Source organism: Ranitomeya variabilis, chromosome 4, assembly GCF_051348905.1.
Source record: "Ranitomeya variabilis isolate aRanVar5 chromosome 4, aRanVar5.hap1, whole genome shotgun sequence".
Classification (NCBI taxonomy): domain Eukaryota; kingdom Metazoa; phylum Chordata; class Amphibia; order Anura; family Dendrobatidae; genus Ranitomeya; species Ranitomeya variabilis.
The window spans coordinates 528726714-528744255 of record NC_135235.1 but is presented as its reverse complement, the minus strand read 5'-3'; the positions used below and the strand labels follow the sequence as shown (position 1 = coordinate 528744255).

General features: G+C 43.9%; 1 protein-coding gene across 4 annotated transcripts in view; it reads right to left on the bottom strand.

Annotated features, from left to right (window-relative positions):
* CDK12 (cyclin dependent kinase 12) overlaps positions 1 to 17542 on the bottom strand; it is a 301155-nt gene that overhangs the window by 204220 nt on the left and 79393 nt on the right. Inside the window, exons 10-15 of one of the 4 annotated variants that reach the window (XM_077252346.1) lie at positions 17377 to 17493; positions 17057 to 17188; positions 7355 to 7557; positions 6752 to 7186; positions 3077 to 3208; positions 1 to 1427 (exon numbers count right to left, since the gene is read on the bottom strand). The exon at positions 1 to 1427 is cut by the window's left edge and continues 91 nt beyond it. In XM_077252346.1, coding sequence (XP_077108461.1) covers positions 736 to 1427; positions 3077 to 3208; positions 6752 to 7186; positions 7355 to 7557; positions 17057 to 17188; positions 17377 to 17493 — 1711 coding nt within the window. In that variant the 3' untranslated portion in view covers positions 1 to 735. The remainder of the gene's footprint in view (positions 1428 to 3076; positions 3209 to 6751; positions 7187 to 7354; positions 7558 to 17056; positions 17189 to 17376; positions 17494 to 17542) is intronic. The other 3 variants (XM_077252347.1, XM_077252348.1, XM_077252349.1) reach the window with 3 other exon arrangements.

The window sequence follows — 17542 nt, the reverse complement described above, 5'->3', positions numbered from 1 at the left end:
AAAAGGGGAAACAAAAATTTGGAATTTGAGTCACAGTGGCCAAAAAACCCCCCTAAAAAACAAACAAAAAACTTATAGTATAAACTTAAAAGGGCATAGCAATAATACCTATCCAGTCTGTTTTCGTAGATCTCCCTAAAGTCAGACGATTCTCTGCCAAATTTGAGGTAAATGAAAAAGTGGCGCAGATTAGAGAACAGTGAGACGATGTAAGTCTATTCCAGCAGTTTATGACAAGGGGAAAAAAAGGGCATAAAAAAACCCAAAAAACAACATGTTTTTACACAGCCAGCTGTATTCATGTGGTCTCTCCTGTTTGTTTCCTGAGCGATAAAATTTACCACTTAAATCGCCATAAGGGTCTATATGCAACAGAATCTGCCCTTTACTGGCAGAGGAGATTACTTAAAACACATAACCTGTATTACACAGCCTGCCATAACGATCTTAAAACATGGATACTTGCCATTTCTGATGAACCGTCACAAAATAGAAAAATTAATACGGGATGAATAAACTAAGTCAAAATATTGAGGTGTCCAACACACATCGGTGGAGCAGCAATGAACCATTCTCAAGTCGGCACCACTTTTCTCACACCCCTTTTCCCAACTAAATTTCAAGGCTCTGTGGGTATAGAAGTATTGCAGCTATTACAATTAGCCACATTGTATCTGTCACCTTTAGGGGAAGCAGATTGGAAGGATGGAGGTTTCATGGCAAAGTCACTGGATTTCAGTAAGGGACTCCTCTTCCCCGGCCTCCTCTCGGAGTTGCACGGGTTGGTGCTCTGTATGCCTTGCTGAAAGCCTGAGAAGGGGCAACCCAAGTTTGGTTTGTACCTGCTACTGCAGTCTCTGACCCCAACTCACTGTAATTAGAGATTTTGGCTTCTTGGTAAATGTGAGAACTGTTACTGATGCCCTCTATTTGTCCAGTTGGAGGTACTGTGCCAGAGTTCATTCCTAGAGGGACCCTTGTAAACCTGAGGTCTTGATCCCCCGGGAATTGCAGGGATCCTGTTCCCTGGTAACCACTTGTGTCCCCCAGTTGCGCTGGGAATGTCCTGCTTTTAGCTACTGACTGAGGGGAACAATCCCCAAGTGGTTGCCCTGAGTCTCTGTCATCAGAGCCTACATTATATACATCCTCTGGGCCCTCAGAGCTGCAAGTCCTTGAGGACAGTTTTCGGGAAAAGTCTGAGGGTAGTCTGTGACCTTCTCTAACCCCTTTCACAGGGTCTGGGTCCGCTTCAGAAGGAGTTAATTGTTGAACCTGGGCGGTTGTTACCACTGGATTCTCATCTGCAGCATCTCCCTCTGGAATGGGTGGTGGAGAAGGGGGACCCGGAGGATCAGGTGGTCTCTTTTCTGGTGGCAGGATACGAGGGTGAGAAGCTGGGGAAAGGTTACCTCCTTTGACACCATCTTAAAAATGCATATAAATAATAGAAGTAAAAAAAAACAAACAAAAAAAAAAAACACATTTACACATGGAAGCTCACACATATTGTGAATGCAAAAGAGAACAACATTAAAAAATACATTACAAGCTAGACTGCAAAATAACTACTGCAAATAATATGGTGGACAATCCCCCTTACCTGTGTTCTGCCAGCTCCCCAGTTGTTGTAAAGACAGTATATCTCAGCAAGCTCCGAAGTACAGAGCCCAAAACTAACCATATCCTAGTCTAATATTCAATGATCTGTGCACCATTATCTCTCATAAAAAACACAAATACATTTATTCGAAGTTTGGTTTTTCTCAGTCAAATCAATGAGAAAACCAAGCAAAGAATGTAATATATTACTCGCCGACCACACATCGTACAGGCACAGCGCATATCAGCACTCTACTATCTTATCAAGTCCATAGACTGTGGGGCGGCAAACAGGGCACGGCACTCCGGTTCTGGTAGTCGCGAGGATCCCAGGCGTCAGACCCAACAGTTTAATAGCTATGACCTATTCTATGGATAGATATTAACTAGGTATAACCTGAATATAGTGAGGTCAAATATTCTGACATTCTGGGGAATGGATGTTTTTCTTTATTTAATTTAGCCAAGGAATAAGATGCTTCTAAAAAAAGAAACAAAACAAAGACAATTACCCCTGATATCTGACCCTTTCTGCCAGGTTGGAAGAGAAGATGTCCTGATCACAAGTCAACCTGATCATTCAGTGAATTAGTGGCCTCAGCGGCCAGGTAACCGGTTGTCATCACTTCCACTCCGAGCACTATGTGAGCTAGGTGTCCTGCCCATTATCAAAGAAAAATCTATTCGTTTTACCCCAAGCAACAAATCAGAGTGTTGCGTTGCTTGGAAAATTCTAAATTCTCCATGAGTTCTTACAATACTCACTTTCCAATTATTGGCATTTTTGTGATGTAGCAAATCTTATACTTAACATTACCCTCCAAGACGCCAGACCACATCACTAGGGTAAACCGGGTTTTTTTTTTTTTTTAATATTCACATTGCAAAAGTGTTAACGTTTTTTATTGTAGGCTGACATACCTGTATAAAGGCTTGTTTTCTGCAGTGATTTTTTTTTTTTACAGAAAGCTATATTAGTACGCAGAACTGATTTTTTGGGAGGCAGAAATAAAAAAATTAAAAGTTAAAAAAAACGCAATGCTGGTACTATTACTTTTATACACTTTATAGTATAAAAATAATTTTTTTTATTATATAATATTACAAGGAGCCATTCATTTTTTTAACCAGTACAACACTGGGAGCCATTTCCCCTTCATGCCCAGCCTTATTTTACAGTTTATTATTTTCATAAGTGCACTTTTAGAAGCGCTGTGAGAAGAAAATAATTTTTTTTGTTCGGTTATTGAAATAATTTTTGTCTTTTTTGCAATATGTGAAGTCATTTTTTATTTGTATTTTATGCCGATATCAAGGAAAAATATAAATAAAAAGTTAGAGTCAATTTTTAACATTGATTTGGACTGGCAGTGGCTTTTTTAAAATGTAATTTTTTTTCCATTTATTTCGTACATTGAGCCCTCACCCTCTATAAGTTGATAAAAGATCTTTGGGGGTTTCAACATTTACATACCATTATTCATATTGCTAATTTTCCTTGTACACTGCAGAGCAGATCTGAGTTTGCTAGGACCCTGCAGAGACTGTTGCCTCCCGATGATCACATGATTAGTGGGCCAGGAAGTGTAAGCACTGTCAGTGCTTCCTATATTGGATAATAAACAGAACTTGTTCAGTAATGTGTAAACAGCAATTACGAAGGCTATTCGGAGTCCCAGCCATTACTTAGAGCCGGGTTCCAGTTCCTGCAGCTGCATAATCCTTTTGGCTGCAGACTCTGCAAAGACATTCCTAAACAAGCTTTACAGAAACATTTGCAGACTGGCCATAAATTTTCAGATGTTAAGCAGCCCGCAAGCCATTGAAGTTTCCGCAAGTGAACTTCACCATACAAATTTTTCTCTATCGCAGTGTATCAGGACTGGTAACCCATTAAGGAGTGAAGGGTTTAAAATGGGCTTCCCCTTCTCAAAGTGATTTTAAATTACAAGACTATGCCATCATTTTATGACTGGTGGAGTGTGACATTTGATTAAAGCATGAAGTTATCATTGAACAGAAGCCCTGCCAGCCACTGGAAAATGCTAGGCTGCAGTTTCCAAACGGGAATCAGCAGTACATAAGTATTGCATCTCCTTCTTTCTTCGGATCAGTAATCATCCCTGAGGTTGAACCCCCCTCCACTACCAGACAGCGATATATCCTAGCAATATTTGATTACTTAAATGGAATCTGTCAGCAGGTTTTTGTTAGGTTATCTGAGAGCAGCATAATATAGGACAAAGGAGCCCGTTTCCAGCGATGTGTCACTTACTGGCTGCTTGCTGCAGTTTTGATAGAATCCCAGTTTTCCCTGTAGATGTAGCATGGTAAAAATGTGGAGATCTGTATAACCCCGCTCCCACCTCTGATTGGCTGCTTCCTGTGTACACTGTACAGTGTCAGCAATCAGCCAATCAGTGGAGGGGTTAATACAGGTTAGATGATGGACAGTCTAGTAAGCGCCACCTAGTCCTCTAACGATAATCTCCTGCTGATAAAACACGGATTGTATTGATAATACAGAAAACTACTGAGCAAGTAACAAATCACTTGAATCAGGCTTTCTGTCCCTACATCTTGCTGCTCCCACATGTTGACAGATTCCCTTTAATGAGATTGAATTACCCTTTAATTATGCTACCATTGACCAGAGGTGATGGTATATTCTTGAAATATAGTTCTAATGAGAAATATAAACCTTACTACAAATTTTCATGCAAAGTCAATGCACGTGAGAAGTTTTGTTGCTTCCAAATGTTACCATCTACCAGCACAAATCTAGACGTACATGCACACTAAACCCATGTTTGTTGAGGTGGAGAAAATGTCTTAATATGGCTAATTTAATTAAGAAAAAAAAAAAAAAAAAAAAACAACTTGACATAGAAGTGGAAAATGATGTTGTTATTCAAACATTAATCTAAAACTTGGCCAAGACACAATTAGTTTTATGAGTCACGGATACCAAAAAAATCCTTAACAAAACTTATAGACTTAACACTTACCTACACTGCACATACCGTATATACTCAAGTATAAGCCGAGATTTTCAGCCCATTTTTGGGGCTGAAAGTCCCCCTCTCAGCTTATACTCGAGTCATACCCAGGGGTCGGCAGGGGAGGGGGAGCGGGGGCAGTGTAATTATACTCACCTGCTCCTGGCGCGGTCCCTGCACGTCTTTACCCCGGCAGCTTCTTCCTGTACTGAGTGGTCACATGATACCGCTCATTACAGTAATGAATATGCTGCTCCACCTCCCAAAGGGGTGGACCCGCTATTCATTACTGTAATGAGCAGTAACGGTGACCGCTCAGTACAGGAAGAAGCTGCAGCGCCAGGAAGCAGGGACTGCACAGTGCCAGGAGCAGGTGAGTATAACTGGGAGGGGAGCGCTGCGCGATATTCACCTGCTCCTCGTTCCGGCACCGCTCCGTCTTCAGAATCTTCTACAGTGACGCTCAAGTCAGAGGGCGCGATGACGTGGTTAGTGGACGCCCTCTGCCTGAACATCAGTGCAGAAGACGCAGAAGATGGATCGGTGCGGAGACGAAGTCAGGTGAATATTGCAAGTGCAGGAGGCCTTGCAACAACAGCAAAAGGGGCAAGTTTCTGTATGGAGCATCTTATGGGGCTATAACGTTTGTGCAGCACTATATGGGGCAAGCGTCTGTATGGGGTCATAATCAACGTTTGTGCAGCACTATATGGGGCAAGTGTCTGTATGGGGCCAGAATCAGTATTTGTGCAGCATTATATGGGGCAAGTGTCTGTATGGAGCATCTTATGGGGCCATAATCAACGTTTGTGCAGTACTATATGGGGCAAATATCTTTATGGAGCATCTTATAGGGCCATAATCAAGGTTTGTGCAGCACTATATGGGGCAAATATCTTTATGGAGCATCTTATGGGGCCATAATCAACATTTGTGCAGCATTATATTGGGCAAATGTGTTTATGGAGCATCTTATGGGGCCATTATTAACCTTTATGCAGGATTATATGGGGCATATTTTAATATGGAGCATCTTATGGGGCCATCATAAACTTTATGGAGCATTATATGGGGCTCCTGATTCAATATGGATATTCAAAAACACTTAAACTACTGATGTCTCAATTAATTTTACTTTTATTGGTATCTATTTTTACTTTTGACATTTACCGGTAGATGCTGCATTTCCCACCCTAGGCTTATACTCGAGTCATTAAGTTTTCCCAGTTTTTTGTTGCAAAATTAGGGGGGGGGGGGGGGTCGGCTTATACTCGAGTATACACGGTATGTTAAAAAGAAAAGAAACATTACTGTATATTAATACAAATCTGTGTGATGTACAATGGATGCTCATGTTTGCATTAACTCCTTAACGGCAGCACTCTCTCTGCTTCTCAATCTCAACTCCTTTGTGCCCGACTAAATCTTCACAAAGCTGGGTCCCACTATTAGGGTGGAAAGCAGCAAAAGTGGCCTTCACTCACCCAGACAGTGGTGACTGTATGGGCAAGGTTTGGCCTGCTAGAACTTCCTACTGGCAATAGCCAATTCTTTAAGAAGCAGGGCCTGCAGTGAACAGCTAATCACAGGGATATTTTACAGGATACTTTATTATTAATCTTTTTGGCAAATGTAATTGAAGTGTTTGTATACTGTGCAGGTCGAGTGTGAACGCTACCGAATGGGGGTGAAAGACCGGAAAGAGATGAGAGGTTAGCTCATATTATTTATGCCAATAATAGGTGAAGTAATAGAAGAAAGGAGGGGAGGGGTGAAAGAAAATGGATGTAATGGTGCAATACACAAGCGATATGAAGTTAGGTTTTTTTAACTCCACTATACATATGCCATCTACAGTTCAATCTTTCAAGGTGCAATAAATGGTGCAAATAAAAAGATTAAAAGAGAATGGTTTAAATTTTACAGTTTATTATAAACCAAAATACACGAGTGTGAGGTCTCTGGGTTCTCCACTCAATAAGCTAGAAAGCCTCTCCCTGTTGCATAGAAAACTACAGAGTGCAAAGACAGATGTTTTATACACCAGGTCTTCACAGTCTCCTCAGTTATTAAAAATAAGGCCCTGACGTGCCTACTTGTTGTAAATTCAGTGTGGATAAGACGGGTGACTCAGGGTGAGCAGAATTTACCTGCGTCATCCTCCTCCAACACCGCGCTCTCCTCTTCTTCCTCTGGTCTTAACCGTACAGGTGGATTTACGCCGCTCTGTTCTCCATTGCTTTCCCCAGGGGCTTGCACCACCTCCTGAGGTTTGATGAACTGGCTCAAAAGGACAGCTAAGACGTTCTGCACATCTCCCTGAGTTGACAGCCCCTCCACTTCTGCTTGTTCTTGGGCTGGATTTTCTTTCTGGGGCTCCACTGTCTGGGCTGGTGCAGGAGTGGTAGTCATTGCAGTGATAGATTGGTTAAGCGCATCCAGTTGCAGCTGCATGTCTGGGTTGGCCTGAATGTTAAGGAGCTGAGATATCTGGGCAACACTGAGATCTGTTTGACTTTGGAGTAGATTTAGCAGGATAGCCAGTTCACTCTGATTTAGCTGCTGTGTAATATCCGCCAAAACAGCTAGAACAGAAAAGAAAGAAGGACAATATTTTATAAATGCAATTCTCTTTACGTAACTTAACATTTTAAATTGCATTTTGACCACATCCAAAGAAGCCAAGTTTTCTGAACACAAATCAGACAAGCTTTACCATCATGTCATCCACAAATTTACATAAGAGTACTCACCAGAGTCTGCTGTACTAATCTCAGCCTTCACAGGTTCAGGGGGTGCGGGGCTATTGTTTATTATAGGGTCTGCTGAAGGGGCAGTCACACTTTCCTTTCGTGGAGCCTTAATGGCAGGAGGCTCTTCTATAACAATGCCACTTTGCCGCTGTCTTCTCCGCTTCTTACTCCAAAGCTCATGGCAGTCCTGCCAGTGAGGGAGGCTGCAGGTAAAGCATTAGAAATGAAAAAAGTGTTATCATAAAAAAAAACCAATATCCTTAAAGAAAACATAGCTATTGACATTACATACTACATATATTTAGATAAACAGTGTATAGCTATATATACAGTGGGTACGGAAAGTATTCAGACCCCTTTAAATTCTTCAGTTTCATTGTAGCCATTTAGCAAATTCTAAAAACTTCATTTTTTTCTCATTAATGTACACTCTGCACCCCATCTTGACTGAAAAAAAACCCCACAAATGTAGAAATGTTTTCAAATTTGTTAAGAAAAACCAAAATATCACATGGTCATAAGTATTCAGACCCTTTGCTCAGTATTGAGTAGAAGCACCCTTTTGCGCTAGTACAGCTATGAGTCTTCTTGGGAATGATGCAACAAGTTTTTCACACCTGGATTTGAGGATCCTCTGCCATTCTTCCTTGCATATCCTCTCCAGTTCCGTCAGGTTGGATGGCGAACGTTGGTGGACAGCCATTTTCAGATCTCTCCAGAGATGCTCAGTTGGGTGTAGGTCAGGGCTCTGGCTGGGCTAGTCAAGAATGGTCACAGAGTTCTTCTGAAGCCACTCCTTTGTTATTTTCGCTGTGTGCTTAGGGTCATTATCTTGTTGGAAGGTGAACCTTCGGCCAAGTGTGAGGTCCAGAGCCCTCTGGAAGAGGTTTTGATCCAGGATTAGGGTTGATCGATCACCCTAAAAATCGGATCGGAAAGGATCGGTCCGATCACACTTGAAAATCGTCGATTGGGAATTCCAATCCTCATTGAAGTCAATGGGGATAAAAAAAAAAAATCGGAATTCCTAAAACACCTATTTTACATTGTGGTGTTTTCTAAATGAATAAAAACGCCAAAAAAAATAACATGTAGAATTGGTAATCGGAGGCAGCGGAGCCAGAGAAATCAAATAATAATGGGCACAAGTACTGTTTTTAGTATGAATAGCGGTTATAATGGAGCACATTTGGTCTACGGGTCAAAATAATAACGTAATGCTTGGCAAACTCTTTGGAATTTACTTTTTCTTCATTCATTTCATTTTATTCTTCAACGGTGGGCACGGCATTGTAGATACCATTATCACGCCTGTGGATCTCCCTGGCCGAGGTGCCTGCTTCGCTCTTTTTTCCACTAAGATCAAGGGCAAAAACGGTTCTTAAATGATTGTCTGTCGCTTCCGCTGCAATCTACACCTGAGATGCAGGGAGGCCATACACTGGAACCGGCGGGGAAAACAACAAAATTCACTATAGATACTGATGATCCGAAATCACACCAGCATCTTTGTGACCCACGTCGCACACGACAAGATGCTGCAAGGCTCTAGTCTACAGCTAACGCCCAGTCGCCACAGTCAATAAAAATGTTGAAGAGATCTAAAGCTGTGCGCCACAATCCAAAATAGAGTGCGCTGTAGCAAGAGTCCTGCCTACATTTTTGTCTGCACATCATTCCACGGCAGCAGCATTGATGCCATGTTTGCTGTTCCTTGCCCTGGGCACAATAAATGGTACCGTGTTCTACCCACTATTAATTTAATTTTTTTTTTTTTGTTACCTTTCATCTTTTGTTAAATAGCTCATTCTGATATTTTTAAGAAAATGTGTTTATTGTTAAAAAAAAAAAAAATAATTTAATTTTGCTTGCCCTATTCCTCTGTTGTGTCGGAGTAGGTTTAAATATAAGAACTTTGCATGATTTAGCGACATTTGAAAAATACACCTACCGGGAGGCCTGTCTCAGGGGACTCTCACCGGGAGGGGTCTGCGTTCAGCTTGCCCCGCAGCAGCAGGAAGTCTCCAGGGGTACCACGAGGAGGAATGGACTCACCCCCATACACTGTTTCGTCTTCTTCTGCTTAGACTTATTTTTTTCTTCTTCTGCATTTTATCATTCTGCTTATTCTTATTCTGCTTATTCTTTTTTTTTTCCTGGTCTTATGGTATCTGGTTCTTCTGGTTCTGGTGCTTCTTCTTCCTCTGGTTCTTCTTCCTCTGGTTCCAGTTCTTCTTCTCCCGCTTGTTCTTCATCTGGTTCTTCTTCTTCTAGTTCTTCTTCTTTTGGTACTTGTATTTATAATTGTAATTTGTGAAGCATGTAGTTCAGGTGCACGGAGGAACAGCAAGAAGTACCAGTGTCCGAAAGCACATTCGTGGACCAGCTGATGTTAATGGAACCCGGATACACAGTAGAAGGAACCTGTGGCAAAGACATTATCGAGAACCAGCTGGTGGTGCTGGGACTCTGTTATTAAAGCAGAAGGTATAAGTGCCATTGGCACTAGCGAGAACCATCTGGTGCTGCTGGAACCCTGTTACTAAGCAGAAAGTATAAGTGCCATTGCCACTAGCGAGAACCATCTGGCGGTTCTGGAACTCGTATTGGACTGCAGGGTTAACATGTGTTACTAACCCCCAAAATAAAGGACAGCTTCTGTTACTGGAACCCTGAACCACAGCAGGAGCCGCCTGGACGACCTGCACCCTGGAGACCCAGCTAACTCTACTGGGGCACGGAGCAGAAGCAGATCAAGTTGTGCATCTCCCCGATTACCAGTCTACATTACCGGAACCCGGAGCCAAGCTAGGAGGAAACTGTCCTGCCGGCACTCTTGAGAACCAGCTAACAGAGGAAACAGTGCAGGGCAACAGCGGGTGGTGCTGAGGCCCAGTGGAACAGGATTCATTGTAGGTGGACAGCAGAATTTGAATTGCCAGTAGCACAGCCAGAGTCCAGCTTGCGTTGCTGAACCCCGACAACACGGCAGCGGGTGTTCACTGTGCTACGTGCACTTCAGAGCAACAGCTAGCGGTGCTGAGGCCCAGGCAGACAGGATTCATTGTAGGTGGACAGGAGAATTTGAATTGCCAGTAGCACAGCCAGAGTCCAGCTTGCTTTGCTGAACCCCGACAACACGGCAGCGGGTGTTCACTGTGCTACTGACACTTCCGAGCAACAGCTGAGGGTGCTGAAGCCCAGGTGGGCTGATCAATCTAGTGGTGCCAGAGGGCCAATTGTGGACCTGGAGACTTGCCAGACGTGCTTATTCAGTCTCATCTGGCGCAGGGCTTGCAAAGTCTGGCGAGATCCAGGCCTGGTTCATCTTTATAAAAGTTAGGCGGTCAACGTTATGGGTGGATAGGCGCGTGCGTTGGTCTGTTAGGACTCCACCAGCGGCGCTAAAGACACGCTCCGATAACACACTGGCAGCGGGGCAGGCTAGCACCTCCAAGGCATACTGGCTAAGCTCTGGCCATATATCAAACTTGGAGACCCAAAACTTAAAGGGGGCACAACCATCCTGGGACACACTGACATGGCTGGACATGTAGTCTGCCACCATCTGACGGTAATGCTGCGTCCTGCTGAATGGAACCGTATGGGATGGTGCATGACGTGGTTGCGGGCACACAAAACTTTGCCACATTTTGGCAAGACTGAATGGGCCTTCTGCAGAGGTGCTGCTCCTGCTCTGTGAAAGGCTTCCTCCCCGTCCTAGAGGCACTGAGATGCCATGTGAAACACTCAAAATAGTCCTCAGGTGGAAATGAGGACATCATCGAATGTACCAGTGTGTCTTGGAACTCTTGCATATTACGATCCCGGTTCAACGGTGTTATCAGGGTTTGTAGGTTGTCCCGGAAGCGAGGATCCAGGAGGCTGGCCACTCAGTAATCATCAGTGTTGAGAATGCGAGCGATACGGCGGTCGTTTCGAAGGCACTGCAGCATGAAATCACTCATGTGTTGCAGACTGCCGACTGGCCACACCCCACTGTCCCCAGCTTGAGGCGTGCTCTCCGTCTCCTCTGCATCCCCCCATCCTTGCTGTAAATGATGACTACCAGTGTGTGGTGTACCACCCTCCTCTGGCCATACTACTTCCTCCTCCAATTCTTCCTCCTCCAATTCTTCCTCCTCCTCTTCATCAAAAACTGTCCCCTATCTGGACCTTTGTGAGTTGCCGTGTTGCCTGGCTAACAACCCACCCGTAGAGCTGTGAGTAGACTGTCCTGATACAGAAGGCATTGTCAGCATTTGTTCCTCCTCCTCATCCAAAACTGCATCCCTGATCCCTAGCATAGTTTTTTCAAGGAGGTATATGAGGGGTACAGTGATGCTGACTTTGGCATCATCTGCGTTCGACATGAAAGTGGAATCATGAAAGGGCCGCAAAACACAGCAGATGTCCTTCATGTAAGCCCACTCGGCACATGTGAAGTGTGGCCTGCGAGCTGTGCGACTCGTTTGCGCCTGATGCAGCTGGAATTCCATTACTGCCTGCTGCTGCTCACACAATCTCTCCAGCATATGCAACGTGGAATTCCACCTAGTGCGGACGTCACATATGAGGCGGTGTTCAGGTAGGTTAAATCTTCGCTGCAGAGCTGCAATGCGCGCATTGTGTACGCTCGAACGGCGCAAGTGAGAGCACTCGCCACGGACCTTGTGCAGAAGATCTTCAAGATCCGGATAGCTTTTAAGAAAACTCTGCAGGACTAAATTTAACACATGTGCCAGGCACGGGATGTGAGTCAGATTGGCTAGACCCAGAGCTGCCACCTAGTTTCGCCCATTATCACACACCACCATACTTGGCTGGAGGTTGAGCGGCCCAAACCACTGGTCGCTCTGCTGCTTGATGGCATTCCACAGCAGCTCTGCAGTGTGGCTTGTATCCCCCAAACTAATTAATTTCAACACGGCCTGTTGACGTTTGGCCACAGCAGTGCTCAACTTGGTCGTGTCAGTGGACGGTTCACCAATCCTTGTGGATGTAGAAGGTGCCAACTGCTGTGCGGAGGAATCTGAGGAAGTGGAGTAGGAGGAAGAGGCAATGCGAACGGACGAAAGTCCAGCAATCCTTGGCGTTGGCAGGACCTGCGCAGTGCCACTATCCACTTCTGTACCCGGCTTCACCACATGGGCAGTGAGGGAAATGTAGTGTCCCTGACCGTGCTTACTGGTCCACACATCGGTGGTCAGGTGGACCTTGCTGCTGATGGCGTTAAGTAGAGCACGCTTAATTTTTTTCTCCACGTGCTGTTGCAGGTCAGGGACGGCTTTTCGACTAAAATAGTGACGGCTAGGAACACAGTATTGTGGGACTGCCAATGCCACGAGGTTGCGAAAGGCGTCCGTGTCCACCAGCCTGAATGACAGCATTTCAAGGGCCAGCAGTTTTGAAATGCTAGCATTGAGGGCCTGTGCTTGGGGGTGGCTTGCCGGTAATTTCCTTTTTCGAGCCCATAACTGTGGGACGGATGGCTGCAGGCTAGACTGTTACTGTGAGGATAACCGGCATTGTGAGGTTGGTGGCGGTGTGACAGTGACGATGGCTGTCTATACACTACTGCAGGAGGACGTTCCCTCTCTCTCCTGGGAGGAACAAGCTACAACGTTAGCGGGAGAGGTGGCACATGGAACTGCAGGTTGGGCAAGATTTTTTTATGTGACTTGTCCACTCTGCAACGTGCTTGTTCCTCAAATGCCTCAACATATTGGTGGTATTGAGGTTGTGGACGTTTTTCCCTCGCTTCAGAGTTAGATGACAAAGATTGCATCTGACTGTTGTAATGTCATCGGCAACTTGGACAAAAAAGGCCCAGGCACCACATCTCTTTGGAGCACCCCTTGCACTAGTTTTTGCGTGGGTCCTGCTCCTTCCGGGTGCCTAAGTGGAGGCTACAGGCAACCAACTCTCGCCCCTCACTCTACTCCCTTTTTTGGCCCTATGCTGCTGTACTGTTGTGGGAATCTCTTCCTCTGAGCTGCTACCACCACTTTGCTGTCCCTCACACCATGATGGATCAAGGACCTCATCATCTGTTGGACCCTCTTTGAACACCTCAGACGATTGCTCCTCCCGGGTCGTTTGTATACTGCAGGACGCACCAGCTAATGCCACCTGAGTTTCATCATCATCTGATGAGTACTGTGGTCGGCCGACTGTGTGCATAGGGCTACCCGCCTCTTCTTCTGAGAGAAATAAAAGTTGGGCATCACTGCTTAAAAGCTCTTCTTCCTGTTGTCGAATACTGCCTGACTGGCCCCCTGATCCACAGCCAACAGATTCTTCAAACAGAAGTAAAGATGGCTTCTGTACTGGTCCCTCTAACTGCCTGGGTAATTTGGCAGGTGGTGGTGAAGAAGCAGAGTGGTGCTCTACACTGACACGAGCGGACTCTGTGCTCTGTATCTGGGAGGATGAGGAACGAATTGAAGTCGATGCCGAAGCTGCCATCCATCCAACAAGGGTTTCAATTTGTTCCTCCCCCAGCAATGGGATACCACGACCTCCAACAAAGCTGCGCATGAAGGACTGTTCCCGGGAATAGCTAGTGGCTGAGTCACTTGTGCCCGCAGCAGGCAAAGATTCTCCACGTCCTCTCCCTGCAACACCTCCGCGACCGCGTCCCTTACTCCCTGCCTTCCTCATCTCTCTAGACTTAGATGGATGGAAGAGTTCTCCTATTTAGTGTGCCTAAACCTGTAAAGCTGCAGACAGGTGTAAGAAACACTAATTGGATCTAGTTTGGCGTAAACTTTAATATAAACTGGTGTGGCCTAAACGAATATGAACTGGTGTTGTGTGAACTGTATTTATCAAAATCTGAAAGTATCACAGAGTTTTTGTAGCAGTTGCACCGTAGGGGCGTAATCTACGGTGCAAAAGTGGAATCTACAAATATTCTGCCAATACTAGGTGAGAATGTGCAAGGCGGCACAATCCCACAACAAAAATACGATAGTGTGATTACACCTCGACTGCTGCACAGAGGTGTAAACCGACACTAATTGGAAGTATTGTGGTGATTCCAGTTAGAGTGCAATCATACACAAAATGCAGGTGGTAGTATTAGGAATTTTTTGTAGCAGTTGCACCGTGGGGGCATAATCTACAGTGCAAAAGTGGAAGCTACAAATATTCTGCTAATACTAGGTAAGAAGACTTCCCAATTCCCACACCTCTCTCACCTCCCCAGTCCTCAATAAGAGGTATAGGATCACCCAGCTAAATAACTTTTGTTCCCTCTATCCAATTCTCAACGGCTGCAGTCCGAGCAAAATAAAAGATTGGTGGATGGTGTGCTGAAACAGCAAAAAGACAGGCGCTGCAATCTGCAGAGAATGCAGTAAGCAGACCAGTGTATGCAGCACAGTGAGGCTGCTGGCTCCACAGAACTCTGTGCAGGTCTTAAGAAAAAAAAAGCACAGGGTAGTGAAGCACAGTCAGTGAAGGTACTTTAACACAGGAGGTGTTAAAATAGATAGGACAATAAGGCTAATAGAAACACAATATTTTCGCTCTCTCTTTAATGACAGAGACAAGCTTCTCCCTAACTGAATTCACAGTAGAGTGAACACAAAATGGCGGCGCCAGCCTTTTATAGTGCCTGATCACAGCCATTCACAGTCATGCCAGTAGTTAAAATGCCTACTAGCGTTTCAGGATGTGCCCACACTTCACAGGCTCTTCACTGGGTGGTTCATGTGTCAATCACAAGCATTGTGCAAAAAAAAAAAAAAAAATGCACTTCCGATTTCCGATCACATTCAAAGATCGGAATCGGGATTCGGAATTCCGATCATAGTGAAAATCGGTATAATTCCGATTTTACATGATCGGATCGAGCAATCCTATCCAGGATATTTCTGTACTTGGCCGCATTCATGTTTCCTTCAATGACAACCAGTGTCCTGTCCCTGCAGCTGTAAAACACCCCCATAACATGATGCTGCCACCACGTTTCACTGTTGGTATTGTATTGGGCAGGTGATGAGCAGCGTCTGGTTTTCTCCACACATACCGCTTAGAATTTTCACCAAAACAGTCTATCTTCGTCTCATCAGACCAGAGAATCTTTTTTCTCATAGTCTGGGAGTCCTTCATGTGTTTTTTTAGCAAACTCTATGCAGGCTTTTATATGTCTTGCACTAAGGAAAGCCTTCCGTTGGGCCACTCTGCCATAAAGGCCAGACTGGTGGAGGGCTGCAGTGATAGTTGACTTTGTGGAACTTTCTCCCATCTCCCTACTGCATCTCTGGAGCTCAGCCACAGTGATCTTGGGTTGGTTCTTCACTTCTCTCACCAAGGCTCTTTTCCCACAATTGCTCAGTTTGGCTGGACGGCCAGGACTAGTAAGACTTCTGGTGGTCCCAAACTTCTTCCATTTAAGAATTTTGGAGGCCACTGTGCTCCTAGGAACCTTGAGTACTGTAGAAATTCTGTTGTAACCTTAGCCAGATCTGTGCATTGGCCAGTTCCTTTGACATCATGATTCTCATTTGGTCTGACAGGCACTGTGAGCTCATAGAGGTCTCAGACAGGTGTGTGACTTTCCAAATCAAGTCCTATCAGTTTAATTAATCACAGCAGGACTCCAATGAAGGAGTAGAACCATCTCATGGAGGATCACAAGGAAATGGACAGCATGTGAATTAAATATGAGTGTCTGAGCAAAGGGTCTGAATACTTATGACCATGTGATATTTAGTTTTTTCTTTAATAAATTTGCAAGAATTTCTACATTTCTATTTTTTTCAATCAAGATGGGGTGCAGAGTGTACATTAATGAGAAAACAAATGAACTTTTTAGAATTTACCAAGTTGCTGCAATGAAAAAGAGTGAAACATTTAAAAGGGTCTGAATACTTTCCATACCCACTGTATATATATCCATATATCATACTACAACTTTCAAATCCACATCAAGATCTAGCAGCAAACTTTACTGGAGAAGTTGTATTTGTGAAGGCAAACATGGAAAAGCTTTGAATCAAACAATTTTATTTACATTTGTTTTTTTTTAAGCTTTATTTCTTGCAAACTATAAACTATGTAGGATCCAGTTTCATGTAACGAGTTTTACATGCAGACTACATAGCTTGTAAAAAGAAAAATCTTGAAAAGACAGACATCAGAAAGTTACTGCACTAGAGGGTAATTAGAAAGTCATTTTTGGTCAAACAAGAGCTTTGAATGGTTTCTTCAAAACTGCAGCCCATTCGACATGTAATTAGGACGTGCTGCCATTTGAATTATGTGATGGAGCCTTTTTATTACATTCTTGGGAGAATCTCTTTAAAGGCTCATGCACATAGTTCCTTGCACACATAGCCTGGATGATGATTATGATTGTAAGCTTGTGAACAGAGCTCTAATTCCTATTAGTATCTTGAATTATGTGTTACACTGTGATGTCTGATATTGTCTTAACATGTCCCCTCTGAATTGTTTAGTGCTGCGGAATATGCCAGCGCTATAGAAATAAAAATTATTATGGCACAAGAAGTTTGCAAGAATTTATATTTCACAATTTGTCTACAGTAAATACCTTTGTACTATGGCATGAACTGATTTAACAAACACATTGAAGGCTATAAGGGTCCATATTACACATCTGTACAATGTAAAAAAGACTCATTATACTGCCTACTGAGAAGTAGCAAAATATTTAGATTTGTATGAGCTTACTCAGGTGGTGGCATCTTATGGACATCAACATCCTTTAGGAAGTCGCTCAAGAGAGCCTGTTCTGCAGTGCAACGCTTATTGGGGTCCAGAGTTAGCATGTGGTCCAGCAGATCCAGTGCAGGGGTAGGGATGCTTGTAGTCATCAGGGAAAAAAAAAATTTTTTTTACATGGAGATTAACAAAATGACAACATTAAAAACATGAGTGAACTAAATGGATTACAGTACAACTGAAATTTCCCAGTTTGGTAAAACAAAGACAATAAGATCTAATGTTTGCCAGATTGCAAGTACATTTCACAGAAAATAAACTAGACTCACAAGGAGAACTCCTCTCGTAACCGTCGTCTATACTGTTTCTTGGGCTTCATGGTGTTAAAATATGGCAATTTAATGACATCTGGCCAAACTGCTGGACAAGGACTTCCACAGAGCCGACTACAAAACAAATATAGCCAGATTTAATTCCAGTAAGAAAACATATTTG